The sequence below is a fragment of the Carassius carassius genome, chromosome 2 (genome assembly GCF_963082965.1).
Source record: "Carassius carassius chromosome 2, fCarCar2.1, whole genome shotgun sequence".
Classification (NCBI taxonomy): domain Eukaryota; kingdom Metazoa; phylum Chordata; class Actinopteri; order Cypriniformes; family Cyprinidae; genus Carassius; species Carassius carassius.
Window position 1 is genome coordinate 45,789,130 of NC_081756.1, and position 21,641 is coordinate 45,810,770.

At 39.2% G+C, this 21,641-nt stretch overlaps 3 protein-coding genes across 4 annotated transcripts in view; 1 reads left to right on the plus strand and 2 right to left on the minus strand.

The window, feature by feature from the left end:
- Nucleotides 1–10,263, minus strand: part of LOC132110731 (ubiquitin carboxyl-terminal hydrolase 10-like) — a 47,859-nt gene extending 37,596 nt beyond the window's left edge. The window contains exon 1 of one of the 2 annotated variants that reach the window (XM_059517588.1): nt 9,984–10,263. In XM_059517588.1, coding sequence (XP_059373571.1) covers nt 9,984–10,004 — 21 coding nt within the window. In that variant the 5' untranslated portion in view covers nt 10,005–10,263. The remainder of the gene's footprint in view (nt 1–9,983) is intronic. The other variant, XM_059517578.1, reaches the window with a different exon arrangement.
- Nucleotides 10,264–11,980: 1,717 nt separating this feature from the next.
- marveld3 (MARVEL domain containing 3) lies at nt 11,981–14,150 on the plus strand. The gene is made up of 4 exons (XM_059504467.1): nt 11,981–12,150; nt 12,480–12,673; nt 12,786–12,886; nt 13,294–14,150. The coding sequence occupies exons 2-4, from the start codon at nt 12,483–12,485 to the stop codon at nt 13,899–13,901; spliced, it is 900 nt and encodes a 299-aa protein (XP_059360450.1). The 5' UTR covers nt 11,981–12,150; nt 12,480–12,482; the 3' UTR covers nt 13,902–14,150.
- A 4,298-nt stretch (nt 14,151–18,448) lies between these two features.
- LOC132110722 (PH domain leucine-rich repeat-containing protein phosphatase 2-like) overlaps nt 18,449–21,641 on the minus strand; it is a 55,109-nt gene continuing 51,916 nt past the window's right edge. The window contains exons 18-19 of the mRNA XM_059517566.1: nt 21,377–21,608; nt 18,449–20,929 (exon numbers count right to left, since the gene is read on the minus strand). Coding sequence (XP_059373549.1) covers nt 19,655–20,929; nt 21,377–21,608 — 1,507 coding nt within the window. The 3' untranslated portion in view covers nt 18,449–19,654. The remainder of the gene's footprint in view (nt 20,930–21,376; nt 21,609–21,641) is intronic.

Genomic DNA, 21,641 nt, shown 5'->3' on the forward strand with positions numbered 1-21,641 from the left:
TTTTCAAATCACCGACGTACACTGCTGAACTGGCACCACAAGGGACAAACAGCAAGCCGTAATCCAATGGCCTCTGGATGGCGAGTACAATCACAACAGAAAGAATGTCTCTTTGCCCGTTTCCACAGGCGTGCCGCACGTACCACACTAAGCTCCCCATCGCTGTTCATTTGGACTGGGGATTACCACAAATTAGCCATCTGCATTATTTCAACATGCTCTGGTGATAGCACACTGACACTCACTTCTGTGAATCAGAAAGAGCCATGGGTGACACTCACGCAACAAAGGTGTTAGTCACCATGAAATCAAAATCGACTATTATTAGTTTATGGAATACTGCAAAGATAATAAATGATTAATTCACATGCCCTCATAACCTTTAATCATAAGCATTTCTTCCACTTTGCCTCACCAAACAGCAAATCTTCCCTGATGACGTTTGCACCGGTTCGAGGGCAGGACAAAAATCCCACTATTCCAGCAACCTGTCACTCACATGAGATCGCAGCAATTAGCAAACGAGAACAATCCAATCAATAATGGACAGACAAAATGAAGTCCAGGCCTACATTACTTGCTTGTTTGAAAAGCAGTTTCATTCAGATATATCTCACAATAGGGAGGAAAATGTGATCACGTCTGACCTCTGTTCCATGCTGACTTTAACATGATGCATTAATATGCAACACGTTAATTTAAGTAGTTTTGAAAACTTTAAATGTGATTATATTCCAGTACTTTAAACTACTAAACCACATTTATGAAGACAAAGCAAGAGCTACAGTGAATGTGGTTTCATGTAAAATGTGTCAATCTCCCTACAGATAAGGACAAACCAGAGGAGTCACTGGATTTTCTGGTTTCAGGCATTTCATTAAAAAAAAAAAGAAAGAAAGAAAAGCTGCATAACAAGTTCTTCCGTCACCGTAAACGACCATTGACGGATCCAAAAGCTTTCAGAAAAAGCTTTCCTAGCATGCTATGGTAAGACAGTTACATTGCTCAGGCAGGGCTCTGCACTTACTAGCTTTCCCAATATGAGATGATATCTCACTACTTAAAGTGATTAAAATTGCCATTGTTTTTTACCTTTGAAATGCCTTTTATTAGGGATGCACCGAATATTCGGCCACCGAAAATTTTCGGCCGAAAATGGCCAAAAAGTGCATTTTCGGTTTTCGGCCGAAACACTTTTATTACCGAAACAACACGGCCGAAATGTTATGATGACGCAAACAGAAACCGCGACCTGCACGTGCACCTGCATAGCGCAGACCACGAGCTCCCCGCGTCATTCACTTCACACCAGTGGGTCTTAATAGAGAACATTCTCTCTATTCTTATTCCTTTATTCGCAGTACTAAAGCGTCTCCTAACAAAGAGATTGAGACGGACCACGAAGTGAAAACAAAGAAAAGTACAGTCTTATAGAGTCTGTTAGCACACGTCTCACTGAGATCTTTTCGGATCCTCCGCACTTCATCGCGAATGTGCTTGATCCGCGTTATAAAGACCATTACTTGGACGCGGAAATATGGCAGAGCACACGAGAAATGCTCCAGGCCGCGCTGGATGCGGAGAACCCGCGTGGAGACGGAGAAGCGCCAAGCGCAGAAGACTGAGATCAGAGCGCAAAAAAAAAAGAGACTCGTCTCTGCATATATAATACACACACATATATATATACATGCATAATATCAGATTGTAGCCATATTTCTGCTAGATTTTTTGCTAGATTTCTGCTTTAATTTGATAAAAATGTTTATTTATGCCCTGGCCCTATTTAAATACACTCTCTCAAATATTTCTCAAATGTCAGGCAGATGACAAGCTCAACTGCTCAACAGCTAGATGGTTATCTGTCTGAAGTCCCCATCCCCAGAAGTGATAACAGTCTTGCCTACTGGAGAAGTAATGCACTTTCTAGTACTACAGAGAAAAATTTCAAATGCTCTTCACCTAAATGCACTTTTTATGAGAGAACAGTTAATTTTAAAACCTTTCTGCAGGCCAGTAGGCCTGTACATTATTATTTAATATACAGATGAGTGGGATTAAATTTTAGTTTGAATTTTATTTTATACTGTGCATTGTTGCAATGTGCTTAATAAATATTTGCATAATTTGTAATTATGCATTTTTATGTTTTTTTATAATTTATGTAATTGTAATTATCTTTGAAACTTTAATATTAATTTATGCAATTGCAATGTTTTAATTTTAGTAAAGTTAGTACACGGTCATAGCAATAAATGCAATGGTACTAATAATTGGGATAATTTCTTTCGGTGTTTCGGTTTCGGTTTTCGGCCTTGGTTTTCTCTTTTTCGGTTTTCGGTTTCGGCCAAGAATTTTCATTTCGGTGCATCCCTACCTTTTATATAAATTTAGTAAAAACATGTCATCTCACGCCAAAAATTAAAATTCTATATTTTAATAGGCTTTCAAAATTTCTAACCAAAACAAAATAAGAACAAGTAGACCAGAACAAGAATAAGTTACCAAATTCATTCCGTATTAAAATTAATTTGTACTACAGAGGTTGAACAGAACAACACAAAAATGGCTTGTAGGTATATTTTCAGATGTTTACAGAGCCTCAGAGGTAGAATGAGTGCAATTAAATTCATACATTTAATTTGAGATTAATGTTTTAAATAGGGATCGACCGATATATCGGACGGCCGATACGTGGCTGCTGCGTTCAGACAGGCGTGCACAGGCAGCTCTGTGTTGCTGGAGACACAGCAGTTCACACTGCCCCTCCCCCACTAGCAGAGTGCTGCAAGCCTGCTCTGGTAAGTTTTGAAAGCATCGTTTAACTGTTTGACTCAGCTGAAATATTGCCATACACTTTGAAAGTGGAAAACACGTTGCTCTATATGTGCGTGCAACTATAGCTAAGAAAGTCTGTGGGTCAAAATGGAAAACGCGAATGCCTCGTCTATAAAACAGCTCGCCATTGTATTTAGGAGCTGCAAATAGCTAAGTTATAGGCTATCCGTATGCATACGGCAGCTGTTACGAACACTGGTCATAGGATTAAATAATGCAGAGTGGCCGACGTTGTTCCGTGATTCCCTGGTATTTGTAGGTAGGAGTTTTATTCAGCGACCACCTGGCTGTGGTTTGGACGCGTGCTCTTAAAAGACGCGGTTGCGACGCGCATGTTTGTGCCGTGGCGAGATAAAAAAACATGACAACATCGAAAGCTCAGCTGAACAGCTGATCATAGCCGATATTTCCACGTCATTGTGGAGAGCGCAGTTCATGGTTGCGTAGCAACGATAGACACCACGGGAGCGCAAGCACTTGTGAAAAGGAGAAAGCATTTTTAGACGCGATGTGAACGGCCCCAAATTCATAATAAACTGAGAATCTGTTTGTTTTAAAATAGTTTTTGTTTTGTTTAAAATGGAGATCACGATTACATATATCAGACAACTACACAAAATAACTTGTTACACTATCAAAAAAAAAAAAAACTCATATGAATCATTAATTAAAACAAGCTTAAAATTAATTCAGTTTATTCATAAAATCCTGCTTAATGGATGATTCAGTTTTTTTTTTTTTTATGAATCGAGTCTTCTTGAATTGTTCATTAAATGAAGAAAAAAAAAATAAGTCGTTTTTGCCACCTACTGGAGTAGGGATGTGCACGGATAGTCGAAAATTCGAATATTCGTTCTGCTCTAATTATTCGATAAATAAAAATGATATTCGAATTTCGCAAAAAAAAAAAAAAAAAAAGTTCACAATAAAACCTAATTTGGTCACTTTCTGTGATTCTCCACGGCATATTTGAAGGTGTATGCAAGCAAAAAATAATTAATGAATGATTAAGGGGCCATTCACATATCGCGCCTAATAAGGCGTGGAAAAGGCTATGCGCTCCGCTTTCTCCTTCTTTCCAAAGCGCTCGGGCAGAAGCGCTCCTGAGGCGACGCGTTCTCTCCATGAAGACGCGGAAATTTCAGCAAAGGATAAATGGATTTGCAGCACAAAAAAAAAAAAAAAATCGCTTTCAGTAGCTCTGCTACTAAATTTCAAAATGGCAATCCATATACAGCTATGATCAGCTGTTCCTTCATCTTGGCTGAGCTTTCAACGTTGTTACAGGAAAGGATGAAGCTGAATGTTTAGTTCTTGTCACATGACCTGCGGTGCGCTTGCTGCATTCTGAAAGTTGAGATGTTTTTAAGTCGATGCTGTTCGGACGCGCCTGGAAAAAACGGGACCGCGTCGCACCGCGTGCGCATCGCGACCGCGTCGCTTCCATTATGAGCGCACATACCGCGCGCCTACATTGGAAATAACGAACTTGAGCATGCAAAAGACGCGATATGTGAACGTCCCCTAAAAGAACTGCGGTCTTCTAGTACTTCAAATATGCCGTGGAGAATCACAGAAAGTGATCCAAGAACATTGTTGCAGCATCTCTCAAGCAACGAATAAACACAGCTAACTTGGAGAATGCAGTGAAAACTCCTCTTCTCGCGTCTGCCCTAGACCCTCGGCACAAACATCTCAGGTTTCTCGATGAAAACATGAGAGAAGTAAGAAAAAAAAACTTTTTTGAACATTATCAGAACATTTTCCTTGATGTGAGTGGTGCGGATGCAGTCGCCACGATGAAGATGCAGCAATGCCCACTCGTCCGAAAATGCTGAGCCAGTTCTCCAGCGATGATTACAGAGAGTCCAGCCGAGACGAGCGGGAACAGTTCTTGCTGGAGCCATGTATTCCACCAGATGAGGATCCCATTCAGTGGTGAAACGAAAACACGAAGCGCTTCACAAAACGTATTCGCTTAGCACACCGTTATTTGTGAGTCCCGCCAACGTCTGTGTCGTCAGAGCGTGTTTTCTCCGCGGCTGGCCTTATTGTTAACAGACTAAGGAGCCGACTTTCCCCCAATCATGTTTACAAGCCCGTATTTCTTAACAAGAACATTTGAAACAATAGAAAAAAAAGCAAAAAAGATTTGCTGACGGTTTAAAAGTTAAGTGTAAGCTACATTCTGTACAATAGCCTAATTGCTGCAGGCTGCTTTACGTTTTTTCTTTGTTCACTTTTTTTTTTTTTGCTTTTAATCTGTACTTTTGTTTGTTTGCACGCATTGTTAAAGGTTTTCAGCTACAAAACACGATGTGTAATGTTCAAGCTTATTGTAAGCTTGTTCAAAATGACGAAAACAAATGTTGGTGAAAAATAACGTCTGACTCATTCAACTTAATTTAAATAAACGAATATTCGAATATTCGTTTTTTGTGAGCTCAAATATTCGAATGTGATATTTGTGGAAAACGCCCATCCCTATACTGGAGTAATGTAATCAACAATCTTTATTTGAAGGGACTCCTTTCATTTTAGCTATTTTATTGGTTATTCCTTAAAATTGGCAAGAATAAAAAGGAAGAAATATTTATTCTTAAAGTATTTAGTGTTGTAGACCGGCAACGTAGGTCACTTAATATTTAGCCTACTTGTTTATTGAACTGTTGTATTAAATCATTATCACATTTGCAAATTTAAAGGGATAGTTCACCTTTAGTTGCTGGTCCCCTTTGACATGCATACGTTTTTTTTGTTTTGTTTTTCCATATTTTGGAAGTCAGTGGGGACTAGCAACTAGGGTTAGACGATGTCTACAAAACTGGCATCGGATGAGGTGGAATATGACATCGGGATGGGTTAGTGAGGTTAGGGGGTGTGCCCGAACTGTGAATTCGTATTCAGAAAACGATTGCTAATGGTTTCCCGTTACGTCACAGTACATCAAATTTCACTTACCATATAAACAGAGTAAGGAGAGATGACTGAGGACAATGGCGAATGATTTGAAGAGTAGGCTTGTTGCGATAGTCGGTGTTACCGGTGATACATGGTGTTTAACCCACCTACCGGTCATAGCACTTGACAACCGGCACCGTCCCCATCGTGTTGAAGTTTTAGCCTATAGCGATAAAGCACTTAATTCAGTTAGTGACTACGTGCCTTCGTAATTTAGCGTAAGCGGAACGAGCGCCGCAGTAAAGCAGCAGGTGTCCGATTTCATTTATCATTTGAGGCGAGTGAGACGAGCTAACTGGCAAAGGATGGCAGAAGATCTGGTTTCAAAGCAAACTGTTGCAATTACAAAATGAAGGTTTTTCGTTTATTGTTTCTCATTTAGCCTATTAATAATTTTTTTTGTACAGTGTATGCAGTTAATAGGCCTACCTCTTTTTTTTAACAGCTTAACGTGAGTTTAATTTTTATATTAGTTTTTTTTTTGCACTTAAGTGTCCAGTGATTATTCGGGTAGGCTACCTTATTTAACGAAGTTTTAGATGTTCGTTCGTTTCATATTCGATGGTTGTGCGGTGTTTTTTTTTTTTGCTGAAAAAGGCAGGCACTTTATTTAACGAATATTTATAATTATTTAACGAGTCTTGTTTGATACTTGCACGATGTGTGCAGTGGTTCGTTTTGTTAATAAATGCACTTTAAAGGTGTTTCATAAGTGCTTTCGTTTAGTTTTTGCATGGTGTGTTAAGTTATTATTCATTTTGCAATAAAGATGTGTGTAACACAAGCGAGTGTCTTATTGTTTTGTGTATTTTTATTAAGAATAAAATAAATTAACCCATGATTCAAACAAATGCTACTGAATTGCCGCTAATTAAAGTGAAAGTAAATTGAGACGTGTGCACGTCTGCACGACCGCATTTTCGGCCTCCCGAAATCCCCGACACGCAACCCCGGTGACACCGGGATTACCGGTTTTTTTACACGTCGATTAACCGGTGGAAAAAATCTGTCACCGCAACATCCCTATTGAAGAGCCTGAGCACCACTGACAAACATAATCTTGTAAAATGTGTTGTAAGGACTGCCGCTCCATAGTATAAAAAGTATGCACGATCGCGAATCTCAAAAGTGAAACTAAAAAGTTATTGCGCATTCAAAAGCAGTTTCGATGCCAGGCATAATAGCGGCTCCCTGATGTCGACTCAACATCGTGATGTCTATCAGCAATCAGTCTATCGGCCCAACCCTACTAGCAACTGAAGGAGAGATATTCCTTTAAATCATTAAAAGCGGTCCCTCACCTGTAACAAAGTTTTACTTTTATCAACAAAGTTCTCAACACTGCACAATGAATCTCGTTTTCATCGTAATCAGATTTTCTTTTCTAGTAATCAGATGAAGGCATAAAACATAAAATTTATACTAATCAAATGAAAATTAAAGCGCCGCACAGAGTTTTAATGTTATTACAATATGATTATTCCTTTAAGTAAATAAAGATTTATTAATATGTATTAGCAGTAGTAGAATTAAGTCTTAAGACTGCTATATAGTAATAATTTGACATTTCTTAAATGTTAAACTATAACATGACTTTTATTTTGACGGGTTGCCTTGAGGAACTTGCAGCTGCTGTGTGATCTGATGGTAGTTTTTTCAAATGAAACAGTAAAATGCCAATTAAGTGAATCTCAAAGCAGCTGGAGATGTTATTTGTTTTTGCAGGTCAAGAGTCACACAAATCAAATCAGATATACAACCAAGTACTGATTCAACTGATGGCACTTCTTTCATTACAAGACTTCATCTCACATATTCAATCCAATGCTGCCTAATCCTGGCAAACATTGTTTTGCGAAGACTGTCACACACCAGTAATAGACACATCAGTTCACAAAGCTTTGTAATGGGTTGAAAGTGTGACCGATGCCAAGTGAATCGAAGTGTAAAAAGCAGCATGCATGTCAAGCATGCACTTGAGTAAGTCGGAAACTATTGTTTACGCAAAGTGGGATTTCAACAAGGCTGTGAATTTATTCTAAATCATACTTAACTCAACTTCTGTTTGACGTTTGTGTATGCAGTCATAGCCGTTACAGTTAGTCAACGTAAACCAGTCGGACTAAAAATACTGCAGCAGTGCATTAGTGTTCAACAGATATGGCTTTTTTTGAAGACCGATGCCAATATCTCAGAGCAGGGTGGCCGATGGCCTCCATGAAGCTGATTTAACATACTATTTAATTTAAAAATAAGTTGCAATTAAGTCATTTCATATATTTACTAAAGGATCGTTTAAAAATGAGTTACTATGAAAAAAAATGAGTTTGATTAATATATGAGCAATGAAACTTTTCCCTTGAAAATGCAAGTTCATGTTATCACAATGTACTACAACTTATTAACTTTGGTCACACTGGGAAAACAACTTACCAAAAGTTTTGTATAATATTTCTATTTTGAGATTTTTTAAATTTATTTTTTTGCCCACATTTGTCACACTTGTGGTGTTCCTGGTTTAAAATGGCCGGACAACAAGGTTTTTTTTTTACCCCAAGTTTTAATTCTGTAGTCCTGTTATAGAATTTTTTCACCATTAAAGAAACTGTCTTCGCACAAATTAGTTTTGAAAAAAAAAGGGAATAAATATTTTCTTGAGAAAAAAAAAACAGGTTAGACTAATTTTATATATAGCAAATAGTGAATGTGAAAAGAATGACAAACTCTCCTGTTCCTATCTAAATAGCACAGACGGACCATCATGCAGACTTCACACGATCTAATCGGAGGCTTTACTAAAGTTTGCAAGGAATATTTAAATATTTATTTGATATTCAAAGACTTCTTTAAATAATATTAATATGCATTTGCTGAATGTTAACAGTGTAACTACTACAATGTTTACCTTTCTATTACCAATAAAAGAAAGTCAAACACTTCAACACTTTTACATGTATACGCAATTGGCTTTAAGTCGGTCTTATAATTAAGAACTGGTAAACAAAGATAGTGAAGTGAATAACATGATCTTTAGTGCATCTGATGCGAAAACAAGTGTTTTTTTAATAAAAAAAAAAGCTGAATATAGGTTGATAGAATGATATTGGGTATATATATATATATATCAGTCAATTCACATTCACATCTTAAGAGAGCTTTGCTATGAACATGGCAGAGAAAGGATAAACCTAGAAGAATTATATAAAGCTACTTTTAAAATTAAACCAGGTGAAACAAAAACGTCTCAAACATGCCAAAATTAAGAGTAATAACCACATTCTTCTGACAAGCAGCCAGGCTTACTAACACTTTGACAGGATTCAATGTCCAAAGGATCCAAATTGCTTATTACAGCACTTAACAACAGTCAAGCATCTCCCAGTGACAAGAAATACTCAAACTTTCACATATTTAAGAAACTGTCCCTATTTCAAACAAATGACAACCCAAAACATGGTTGGGTTTAAGTTTATGGAAGTGACAAACTTGAAGACAGCAGATGATTTCTACACAAATGATATTCTCTATATATAATATTAAACAATTAATCTATTCAGGACTTTTAGGAAAGCACTATTGAGAGGTTATAGTTTAGCATGCAGCTAACAGAGCTACAATGATGTAGCATCTGCTAGTAACGTTACTAACGTTACACTTGTGCCTCGTTCAAAGCAAGCAGCCTTTAAAGCAGGTCTAATAGACTCTGATAGTGACGGACTGTCATTGGAGATGTGATGAATGTCATGCGCGCAATAAACAAACGAACAACTCCCAACGAAAGAGTTTGAAGACAGGAAGCGATACCGCCCCCAATCAACAGGCCTCTCTCATTACATTAGCCGCACGAGATACGACTTATTTCAACTGGCTTGAACTAAAGACGCCTCGCAGAAACGCTTCGTGATTTCTTACTGTACTCAGCGGAGCGCGGTAGATCCGGTAGAAACGTCGCCAGACGCGCGTTGAGGGGAACCGTTCGCCTGCTGATGACCGTTATTACATGAGCGCGCCCGCGTGGCCAGGCCGCTGCCGCAGAAACGCACAAACTCGTGGCCGACAAACACACGCTCCGAGCAAAGACACACACACGGCACCCTGACAGATGAATATCGCCCACGAAGTGCACTCCGGACGACATTATGAGCTAAAACGTGATGTAAAAAGAGGCAGATGCGTTTTCCTACCTGGTTACTGTGCGAAGCCATGCTCGCGGTGAGATTTCTCCACAATCACAGGATGAATACCCTCTCGGGGTGAGGTGAGTTTGTAGTACTTGGTATTACCGGTAAACACCTACTGTGACATTGTTTCCATTTTGCTATGGTCTGTCATACGGTGGTTTTACTCGGGTTTAGTGCCGCTACTCCTGCATATCACGCCGTTTCCCCCACCGTCGCAGCCATCTTTATCACACGCGCGCGCGCGCGCCCTTCTCAACGAGCTCGTGTGCGTGCTTCGAGGGTGGGCGCGCCAAAATGACGTGCAAATTCAAACTTGTGTTGGGTTACTCTAAACATTTTTATTCATATTTTTTAACCCTCTATGGTATGTATTATGTCCTAACCATATATATATATATATATATATATATTTTTTTTTTTTTTAGAATTACCTGAAATAGCTTCAATCATAGGGGGAGGGGGGTAGTTTTCTATAAAATTATTGATTTTATAATGATAAATTAGTTCGTTTTTTTTCTATTTAAATGCACATTTCTTTTATAAATTGATAGATTTATATATACGGAACTTATGCAAACCGAAAATAAGTAGATCGCTATCGTTTAACCTTCACTGAAGTATTATCACATGGAAGACCTAACTCAGCACTCCTCCTATTGGCCTTTCCGGAAAATTTTGATGTATTCATTTTCTGAAAAGAAGAAACTTTTGTTTATACATAAATACAACTATACTAAATAATAACTTCAAATACACAAATAACTGCAATCATATTATTGATGCTACTATCTCAAATAAATCCCAAGGGGGAAATACATTACATTACAACTACACTGTGGTAGCCTACAGCATATGGAAACATTAATATTTTCTCAGTAAAACTATATTAGTCAAAGTTAAATTGTGAATAAAACATATATTTTTTTATTTAAATAATTACGAAATATTTTCATATTTCCCTAAGAGTGTTAAGTTTGATCATTCTGTCAATATCACCCATTTTTAAACACCAAGGACAGGGAGTGTTTCTGATCAAACCTCCAAACATTTGATATCCCAGGATAATAATAAATACATTGTAAAGTTGACAAATGTTTAAAGTCTTAATGGCTTTTTTTAAGAGTCTCTACTGTCAATGTCCTTGCTGGTTTCACTCAGTAAGATGACAAAAATTAATGAATGAATGGAGTTTAATTTGTTGTGGTCTTAAAACCTGCCATATAATTTTCATTTTGAGCCATGAATTTATTTAGAAATGTCCCATGGGTTGTTTTTGACTCATGATTAAAGGTCTGTGGTTAATATGTTGCTAACGACTTTCTGAATAAGAACTACAACTACCACAAGGATGAAAGCTTACCTGCTTGAGGAATCGGACAACAGTGTAGTTCTTATGCAACTTCTTAACAACTTCCCGTTTTAAATAACACAGTGGCTTCGAAACTAACTCGAAGGAAATTTATCTTTAAGGGGAACAAAATTAGGATGTCCTTTTAATTAATGTTAATAAACAGACATCAAATATTTACATTTCGTAGGCTAGCGTGATGACGCAAACAAACGGGTAAATCGTGTTTTGTTTTGTTTTTTGTTTTTTTTGGTGATTGAAACGATCTGCTGGATAGAACACTTTCTCTTTATAACCCTTACAAATTTATTAAAATAATTAATACACGATTTGGCCCAAAAAATGCTTGATTTCCTTGTACAAAATAACTTTTCTCACAAAAAGACACGTAGCGTATTTCAAGCACGTGCTGCTTTTCGTAGATTACACCATTAATCAGTTAGGCCTAACATGATTTATGTTGGAGACTGGGCTACACGAACGCTCCTCGTAAGCTAAATGGTTCGTGTTTATTTAGAAACTTAGACGAACAGACCACGGTTGCCAGTTTATTAAAAAATCCCGCATTCCAGGGGATAAATGTAACGTTATTTGGTGTTCCTTCAACCCGCGGCAAAAGCCCAATTGCGCGGGAAATCCACGCACCTGGCAACATTGGAACAGTATCGCTCGTAAAGTGGCGTGGCGTCGTGACGCGACTGTGAGGCGGAGTCAGAGTCAGAGTCAGACAGGTTTCACACAGGTGTGTACGTCCACAACAACACGAGAAACCTGGACGAAACTCAGACAAATCACTGCTGACTTCGGTAATTTCAGCAAAAGGTAGGATCGGGGTTAATTAACTGGGTCTTTACAGAGTTAGGCTACGTGTAAGATCTTCGTGACCTAGTTTATTGTGGTGATTTGATTGACAATCTTTCGACTAAGTTCGATAAAACGTTTACGTTAAAAAAGCACTTTTTAGAAAAGTACTATGATTAAACTGATAATATTTCTAGACTGTTTAAATATATAAAACAACAACAACCACCCACATCAGTTAACTAACAATGTGTCATGTTGGTTTCACTAGTATCCGGGGACTTTACATTCATCTGGACGTGCATCAGGTTTTAAACTCATGACATCAGTGACATCTCCTTGTTTCTCAGGCAATGCCAGAATCAAGCCAGCATCATCACACAAGGGACAAAGACTACTCTAGTCGAGACAGGAGAGATGAGGACCGAGAGGACCGGAGATATAGAGATGACAGATCACGAAGCCACCGAGAGAAGCAAAGATACACTGACACACAAAGGGACCCCCAAGTGTACGAGGACAGCCGATATCACAGTCAGGGAGTGTAAGGAGGGATTTTGATGTCTCTTTCCCCCCTACAGAATGTGTATGTTCTTAGCAGAAGTATGCAAGCATGCTGTGACTTTCTGCCCTGCTTGTTGTAATATTTTCTACAGGCCCAGTTACACAGAGACATCATCTTCATACTATGATGACAGTCAACCCTACCATCATAAAAGGGCCCTCTACAACCTAAAATACATCATAACAAGCAGAGGTAAACTCACTTTGAAATTTTGTTTGTTCTGGAGAGGCTACTTCGAAACAGTCTCTTGCTTACCTAGAGAAGCAGTCAAAATATCAAGAAGCGTGGTAGAAAACTAGGTGGAGATATAAGACGAGAAGGAGTTTTCAATAAAAGTTTAATACAGCTTTAATCCACAGAACCAATCATTTACAGAGAGCATTCACTCACTTCTGACAGTGCATTCAAACAGGGCTGCGCTTTCCAAAGTATCAAAAGAAACCATTGATGCTTTTGGGAACAGCAGCCCAGAGCAATGCTTATCAGAGGACAGAAAAAACATGCATGTTTTATTTGAGTTATTTCACAATAAACCAATTGAAGTTGCATAGTTTGTATATTTCTGAAATCTATTTTAAAGTGCATATGTTGTCCTGTAGGCATCTGTCAGGTCATGGTTTTCTTCTTAAGCTTGTTGATCGTCATCTGTGCTGGAGTGAACTACAGTAACTCGGGTCGGTATCAGGATATCGCCAGCTTGGGCGGTTTGTACCAGTACTATTACGGAGGAGCGAATGCATTCACTGGAGCAGAGGCGCAGAAGGTCCAGCAGCTCGATGACCAGTTCTACCAGCTCAAACTGCCCCCTTACGTCTACAGCATGGCGTGCGGCGGGGCACTGATGCTTTACGCTTGTGCCATGCTGGCCCTCGGCGTGTTTCGCATGCCCTACCGCTTCCCTCCTCTGCTGCTGGCTGAAGCCCTGCTGGATGTGCTCATAGGTCTCGGTTTCATTCCTGCCCTCGCTTTCTACTTCATAAAGCTAGAGGAGATCTACAACAACCCCATCTGTAAAGAGAGGGAAGCCATGTACAGCAGCAAAGGTCACAGAGGGTTCGAGTGCAATCTCAACGGGGCTGACATAGCTGGAGGCTTGTTTGGGGTTCTGGGGGTTATTATATTCCTCATAAGCGCCGTGTTTGCCATCAGAGCCTTCATAAGAGTGAGGAAGATGAAACAGAGGCCGACAGAAGACGACAACCTGTGAGGGTTATGCCAGTTCATGAAGAGATTCAAATGTGGAAAGCACAGAAGGTCCTACAGTAGTGTAAATGCTTTGGTTGGTATTTTTACAGTATCAGAAGGATATATATTTTTCTATTTTTTTTTTTTTTTTTTACACCTTTGCTTTCTCTTAAGAGTTATGGACTTTTGCAACATTTTTTAAATTCTTTTTTCATATATTCTTCTCAAACATGCATCAGATTTCATTCATCAATTAAAAAGAAACACAATATATTGAGAATGAGTTGATTTACACAAAGTTAACTAGTGTTTCTGCAGGTCTTAAATTTTTTTTTTTAAAGTCTTAATTCACGTCCACAATTCAGGGCCTTAAAAAGTTCTTCAATCAAGAGCAGAAGGTCTCAACTTGGTATGAAAACTTGTTTTCCCTTTGAATTAAGTGGATTTTTCTGAGCCAGAAGTAAATTCTACCATATGGTAAATTAAACCATAATTTCAGTCATTTTGCATCTCAAAAAATGTATCTTGATTTAAGAACCTTTAGACATTTGCAAAAGAAAAAACAAATCAAAAATACTGAGGATGAACACTTTTTTTTTTTGCAATGTGATCAGAAAGTTCAGTAAAATGTATTTCCATAGTCTAGTCTTTGGGTTATTCAGGCCATAAGCTGTTTTTTAAATGAATTAAAAAGTAAAGGAGATCAGTTGGAAGTTGTGCTTTCAAACTTTAAGTATTGCTTGCTAATACGACTCATTGCGTTCTCCCTAGACCTTTACATTAAAAAAAACAGAGAAATATTCTGATCCCTTCGATTGCAGTTTTCTGTTTGTTCTTAAATCATGAAACCATTATAAAACCTGCAGGAAACTTTTATATGTTATTTACTACATATTCATCATCTAATTATTATGTTTGTATTGTCTTTTATGCCAATGAGACTATAGCTCACAGTTTGTAATTTAACATATTAAGCTAAATAATTTTCTTCTCTTGTGCATCTACTAAATAGGTACTCAAGTATTTTGAGACATGTGCATCAGTTATGCACACACGCATCAGTTATGCACACACACATCTCATATAGAACGTCAGAGACATCAAAGACACGTGTTTCACAGTAAAAATGTTTATTGCTACTTGGCTGAAAAGTTAATTAAAAATACAGCTTTCTGCTCAAAACTAAGCATAGCAGCATCTGAAATGAAACACTGAGCCAGAACTCACAGTAAAAAGTCCAGTCCTAGCTGACACACAGCAAAAGTGCTCGCATTTAGTCCTTTTACTAAATCAGTAAAACGACTCCAATGATCTCCTAAACTAAAAACGATTCAATAATTTAACACAATGAAAATATTCAGCAGTTTACTGCATGCTAAATTAGAAACTTAAAAATATAATATACATTATGCTTCGGATAATAAAACAATTTCTAATAAACAGAAAAGATGATATTTTATACAAATAATCACATGATAATATATTCTTCTCATATATATATATATATATATATATATATATATATTTATTTATTTATTTATATAGGGCATGCTTCTCACATTAAATACATGAATAATTAGTATCTTTAAAGATTGTATCTTAATGGGTGACAGTTTCCCTTCGAACCCTTAAATCCTAGATTCTGCTCTGGAGGACCTATAAATCTGCATGAAAATATGAAGTACAAAAATAAACCTCAGCTTCTTGGCATTGAGAGGAAATATTAAAGCATCTCTTAAAAACTAAATGTACATAAATGATGAGAAGATCAAGCTTTGGTCACATGTCAACAACGGGAACCTTATCTCAGTCCATGTCTGTCCAGAACGAACCGGGATTGTGTGCAAAAATGCCAATGAATACGCCAGATAAAGATGTGTTTTTGCTTTCAAAAGCAAGTTTTAACTCTGCCAGGGTAAAACCACAATTACACGCTCACACTGCACTTTCACACCCTTGTTCAAAAAATGAATAATTTCGTCAGATTAAGAAAAGGATGAAGCATGTTTCTGATAACCTCACCGTATAGAACATGAGTGGTGGAGTCAGACCAGTCTTTAAAGGCGATGTGTGTCATTTCTGCGCATTAGCACTACTAAATGGAAGTGCGAAAATGATCAGTTTTAAGTGAAGTTTCTGGAACTCTTCTCTCAGCTGTCATTGGTCAGACAAACAGTTAGCCCCACCCCTAAGCTTGCGCCATTGGTTGAAACTGGTTGCATTGTTAAGCAAAACAATGTACTGATAAATCTAGAATGTTTGCACTTTTTACAGGAATGTATCCATGAATAGCTTGCTTGATGTGGGAGAGGAGGAAGTGTGTTAACTAAAAAAAAAAAACCTTCTCAAGTTAACCTTTAACTTATTTCCCTCTTTTTTGCGTAAGTGTTCACACACGAGTTGCAAATCCAGTTAAAATAAAATCAGAGAAAGTTACTGGCAAACAAATCATCCTAATAACATTAAATAAATAAAAATGCTTCATGATAGAATAATGTCCTTTAACTATAAACTATTGTTTAAAAAAAAATCTACGGTACTTTATAATGTGAGTGGGAATATTTGTAGAACTGTGCTTTGTGTTCTTATAATTAAAGGGATAGTTCACCCAAAAAATTCACGTCTGTTACTTACTCTCATGTGATTTCACTTTCTGAAATCAGAAGATATTTTGAGATTTTTTTTTTAGAAGTCAATGGTAACTAAAACAGTGACATAATGAGAATATTGATTTTTTTGGTTCAGCTGTTCCTTTAAGAATCACCTCTGCTGTACCATTAACAAATGAAAGTAAACCTGATGGCTATTTGCATATAACGTCAAGGAAAACTGTATTAGGCCAACATTTTCAGCAACTTGAGGTTCACCTCGTCATGTTTTGGCCAGGAGAGCACAGAGCACAAATGTTTAAGGGATCTAAAATACAACATTTGTCCACGTGGCAAAAGCAACTAGTATAATTGCCTGGAAAAACAATAGACACTATCTCCACAACAGTACACTGCACTTGACACAAACAAACATACACACATTTATGGATGTTTCCCAGTCCTATTCTTCAATATTCTGATTAAAATTTCTCAATCTTATTAGACACGTATAATTGTTGCATATGTCATTTTTAAGCATGATGCAGATATGCACCATGTTGTAGGTCTATAGAAGGTGCTCTCGAAGTGGTAATAAAGTGGCTGTATCAGTGATGTTGTTTCCTTTCAATGTTAAAGCACTGCGAGGGATGAAAGGCTCCTATAGCTATTAACAGACTTGGACTAGATCCTGCAAACAAAGCACGCCATCAAATGCTTGTACTCTGACTCTTAGCACAGTATGAATCAGCATGTTGTGCCTCAATAACCACATCTCGCCTTTCAACCAAACATAACAAATGACATTTTCAGGGGTTATTAAAGACATAAAAGAGGCCACAAATCAAAGCCTAATGATGATTGCATTTCGACAATAGGTAAAATCCAATTCTTAAGTAGGTCTATGTATATATTGAGCTATGTACAAAGTGCGTATACAGTGTAAAACTATTTTACTTTATAAGATTGTTTAATAGTACTTAATGCACTTAAGCATACAGCTCTAAATGATTTAGGGAATCTAAGGATATATTTCTAGAAAATGTCATTTTTGAGTGCAAAAAAGGGAATTGGAATAGAAACACTAAAGTAAAGATTGAGGAAAACCTATTTTAAGGCCATGATGCTGCTGCGTCCACAATACAGGCTTGAGTAGCACACAAGGGATGGCCGAAATACTCAAAATAACCTACCTTCCCTTCAGGCACCACTACTACACATCTTTTGGCACTAGAGCTACAGTTTCAGGTCTGTAGGCAATTATAATGAACCCCTCGAAAATCTTTCTAATGCTTGAAGACAGGTTAATTGCAGTAAAAGTTAAAATTCAAAACCTTCCTCGTAGTTAAATACTGGGATCCAGATTAGTTACATGGCGGCTTTTTCTCATAACGAACACAAATCTGTATGTAAGTTTGGCACAAAGAGCATTGCCATCTGACCATGGAGAACAGTAATTAAAAAAAGATCTGAATCTTGAGATGAAATTTCTTAAACGTAATATCTGAGCATACAAACAAACTAAAGATTTTTTGTTGTTGTTGTAAACATGCCGATGCTGAGATTGAATTTCTGTAATTGAAGTGCGTCAGTGTCAATGGGAACTTGCTTCCTATGTAAAGATTATGAATGAAATAATGAATTATAAGAGTACACCCAATAAATTAAACATAATGTAATACAACTGATGCCCTACAATTGACAAAATAATAAAAAGGGCTTTAAATAACATAAGTAAATTACCAATTCACAATGGGCTTTGCACTCGACTGTCCCTAACTTTAAATCTCCTGTTCTTTAATTATATATATATAAAAATAAAATAAACACCACTAGATGTCTCCTCAAACCATGAGCACAGTGTTTTACTGCACAGAATTCCCTGTTACTGTGATTGTGGCAATGACAAACTCAAATGACCAATATAGTCTCCTTCCTCAGGTCCTCTGATTCAAAAAAGAAAACAAAAAAAAACTCTTGTATGTACCATGCATGGCTAAAATAGAGCACACATACCCACACGCACAATAGATGATATCATATGCCTGGTATTTCTCATATAATAAAACCTAAATGTCAGCTGTTCATTTTTTCCTTGATTATGAGATGAGGAGAAAATATCCCAGCTTCACTGAGATCAACAGTAAAACTGCACTACTACAAAGACCCAATGACATATTTTCAGCCCAAGGGCTGCATAGCAGGGGCTCTGTCATGTAGTCATGGCACGCTCGAAACTTCAAGAACTCTAGACAACCCGAAACAGCTCAAGATATGAGCTCAGACAAAATTGTGAGGTCTTTCTGCTCCCCAAAATGACCTTAAAGGTGTGGCGATGCTTCCTCTGAGCACTGGATGAAGTATTTGTCTCCATCTCACTTTGACCTCCATCACTTGACCGATTCCCTCTCTAGGGTTTGAATGTTACGTTGGGTTCATCATACTCTTCTATTGTGCATTATTGTGTTATTATTTATGTATTGTGTTATTATGCATACAAGAGAGGGGATCAGGAACGGTGGAGAACGCTCTTGTCTTTTTCAACAAATACTTCTTTCCACAATGACCTCTCTTTTCCATGAAATGGAGCGGGATGTTTCCAGCAGGTCAAATTGGGAAGATATCCAACTGAAAATTTTCCTCACGGACTTCAAAAGTGCTGATTACCGACTATTTGCCACTATGGGAAGGAAGGAGAACAACACTGCACGTACACCAGAACAGTAAAGGCTCTGAACCTCAACCATCTTTAAGAGGCACTTTTCTCATCTTTTGGTCTCAGATTAGCTTGATAGTATCTTTCCACCAGAAGGCAAATGTGATCATTGAAGCCTACTTAAGCCTGTGACCTTTGATATAAAGGGCGAATGTAGAAATGAACTCACGGCATGGTGATAATGAGGTACTCCAGCTCCATGCTGTGGTTTTTGGTCAGAAATAGCCCATGTTTTTCCACAATCTGAGACCTCAATCTTCAAGATGTCATCGGTCCTTACTTTTCACCCATTTCCATCCTTGACTTAGATGTGGCCACCGCAGATCAGCCCAAGAATGCAGATGCAGGAACCCACAAGTGATGATGCTAAATAAGAACTGGATTATCTCAAAGGCAGGAAGAGCGTGCTAGCCTCTTTGATGTGGCACTATGATGCAGAGATGCTCCAATGGTGTGGTCCTCTTGCACCAGCTATAGAGCGGTGTCGTAGACGTCCTGTTGCAGGACGGTGGTGGGGTGCAGACCAGCGATGGTGGACTGAGTATGGTCCCAGTTGGGGTCTCTTGCTGAGGGCGGCGTTGAAGGAGCCGGCGGCGGCCCGGGAACCACAGGGCTCTGGCCTCTCAGCTGCTCCCGCACATCCTGCTCCAGACTAGGTGGTATAATTAACTGGTCTTCCGGGTCTTGCTGGGCTGGTGCGGCAAAATATCCAGATTTCTTTTTTGGGGCCTCGAGTGCTACTTCAATGATATTGTGGCTATCCTCGAGAGCCACTACGGAGCCATTAGAGAGCTTCTTCCCAAAGAGGCTGGAGGTTGAAGGAGACTTCTTCAGATCCGAGATCTCTCGGCCGCATACGGCCAGCAGGCAGCCGTTGGTGGCAGAAACCACCACGCTGTTTTGCCGCCGCATTTTGCTGTTGGGATAATCCGAGCCCCTCGAATCATGCCGGCCGTCCAGGTCCTTGGGACTTTCCGGTGGTCCAGAGCGCAGCTGAAAAGCGCAGCAGTGGATGTCCACTTCCACCTCAAGCTTACTCCCGTTTGAGATGACGCCTTCTAATGGAGTCTCGTCATCGCTGTCCAGTCCATTGTCTGATTGGTTGCTTGAGAAATTGGCGCTGGAAGGCTGCCGCTGGAATAGCGCCGGGTGCGCCCCTGGCCCCAGGCTCGCCAGCGGCCCGGTGTTACACAAGGTAGCAGTCGGATGCAAACTACAGCGACGCTCCGGACGAGCCGTTGGTCCTGAAGAGGGGTGCTCGTCTGAAGCTGTGGACCCAGCCTCGCTGCCCACTTCCGAAGCAGACATCTCGCTGTTAAACTCCGAGGCGATGCCACTGCTAGATGACAGCGCTGCAAGGTCACCAGGAGACACAGGTATCGGTAACAGTGTCTGGGCAGGTGGTCCTCGGGCTTCTGTGTTCGAGAGAGGAGGCTCGCACGTACAGCTGTCTTCTCCGATATGCAAAGCTACCACTACTGCTCCGACATTATCCCGGCACCCATAGCTCTGTGCCAGCGTGCAGAGCTTTTTGGCAGCAGCGCGGGGGTCTCTGACAGCCAGCACAGTGCTCACTGCCTCCCGGTAGGAAACCTTCTGGAAAAGTGCTTTGTTTCCTAGGATCAGGAATTCATCCTGAGAACACAGAGGCTCTGTGTGCACCCAGGGTTTGGGAAGCACCCAAGGAAACAGGTAGGAACAGCCAAGTAACCGTGAGCAGCATGTCACCCCACTCACCTTGTTATCCTACAGCACAAGAGTCAAATGATTAGAGTCACAAATAAGCTGCTACTTCTCATTCATGGCTATATTTACAATAAACAGCATGAGGCATCAGCCAGTTGGCTTAAAGGCATTAGTCCGGGTAGAGCCATATTTAATTTTCGACAGGAATGGACACAAGGCTTAAAGGTGAGGGATAGTAGTAAAGTGCGTTCAGTGGATTGCAATGATTATTCATACTGATTCTTCAGCTGACAAAAGGTCTTTCCATCCAATTCAGGAGAGAAAACTCCATAAAACAGTTTTAAAAGTTTTCAGAATTACATGATCTAGGAACTTCATACAGCGTGTGCCATTATTACGATTAAGTCTATCCCTCACCGCCTGGTTTTCAGCTGCGTCCAATTTCATATGGCATCTAACCTTAGGTCTCCCTAAGGTCTATGGGATGAACTTAGAACGAGATAATACCTCAGTGATAATAGCTTTTGCCAGTTTGATGCGCTCCATCTCCTCAGCACTTTGTTCTAGGCTGAAAACCTTTGACAGGGCAAGAGGTTGTCCATCACGACACAGTACAGCCTGGCAGGTGCCTACGTTGGCCACAGTGAGGCTGAAGTAGCGGCCAGGTTCGGAGGACTCGTGATGGATGTAACAGAGCAGAGCAGAGGCACCGAGCTTCTGGCCTGCCATGCCAAGTTTCCTGCAAAAAATGCACGACAGCAATATGAGAAAT

Excerpts from the sequence above, each read along its gene's own strand:
- marveld3 (XM_059504467.1), top strand. The coding sequence starts at position 12,483 with ATGCCAGAATCAAGCCAGCATCATCACACAAGGGACAAAGACTACTCT. Across the intron at positions 12,674-12,785 it reads CGATATCACAGTCAGGGAGT|GCCCAGTTACACAGAGACAT; the intron begins GTAAGGAGGGAT and ends TATTTTCTACAG. Across the intron at positions 12,887-13,293 it reads ATACATCATAACAAGCAGAG|GCATCTGTCAGGTCATGGTT; the intron begins GTAAACTCACTT and ends GTTGTCCTGTAG.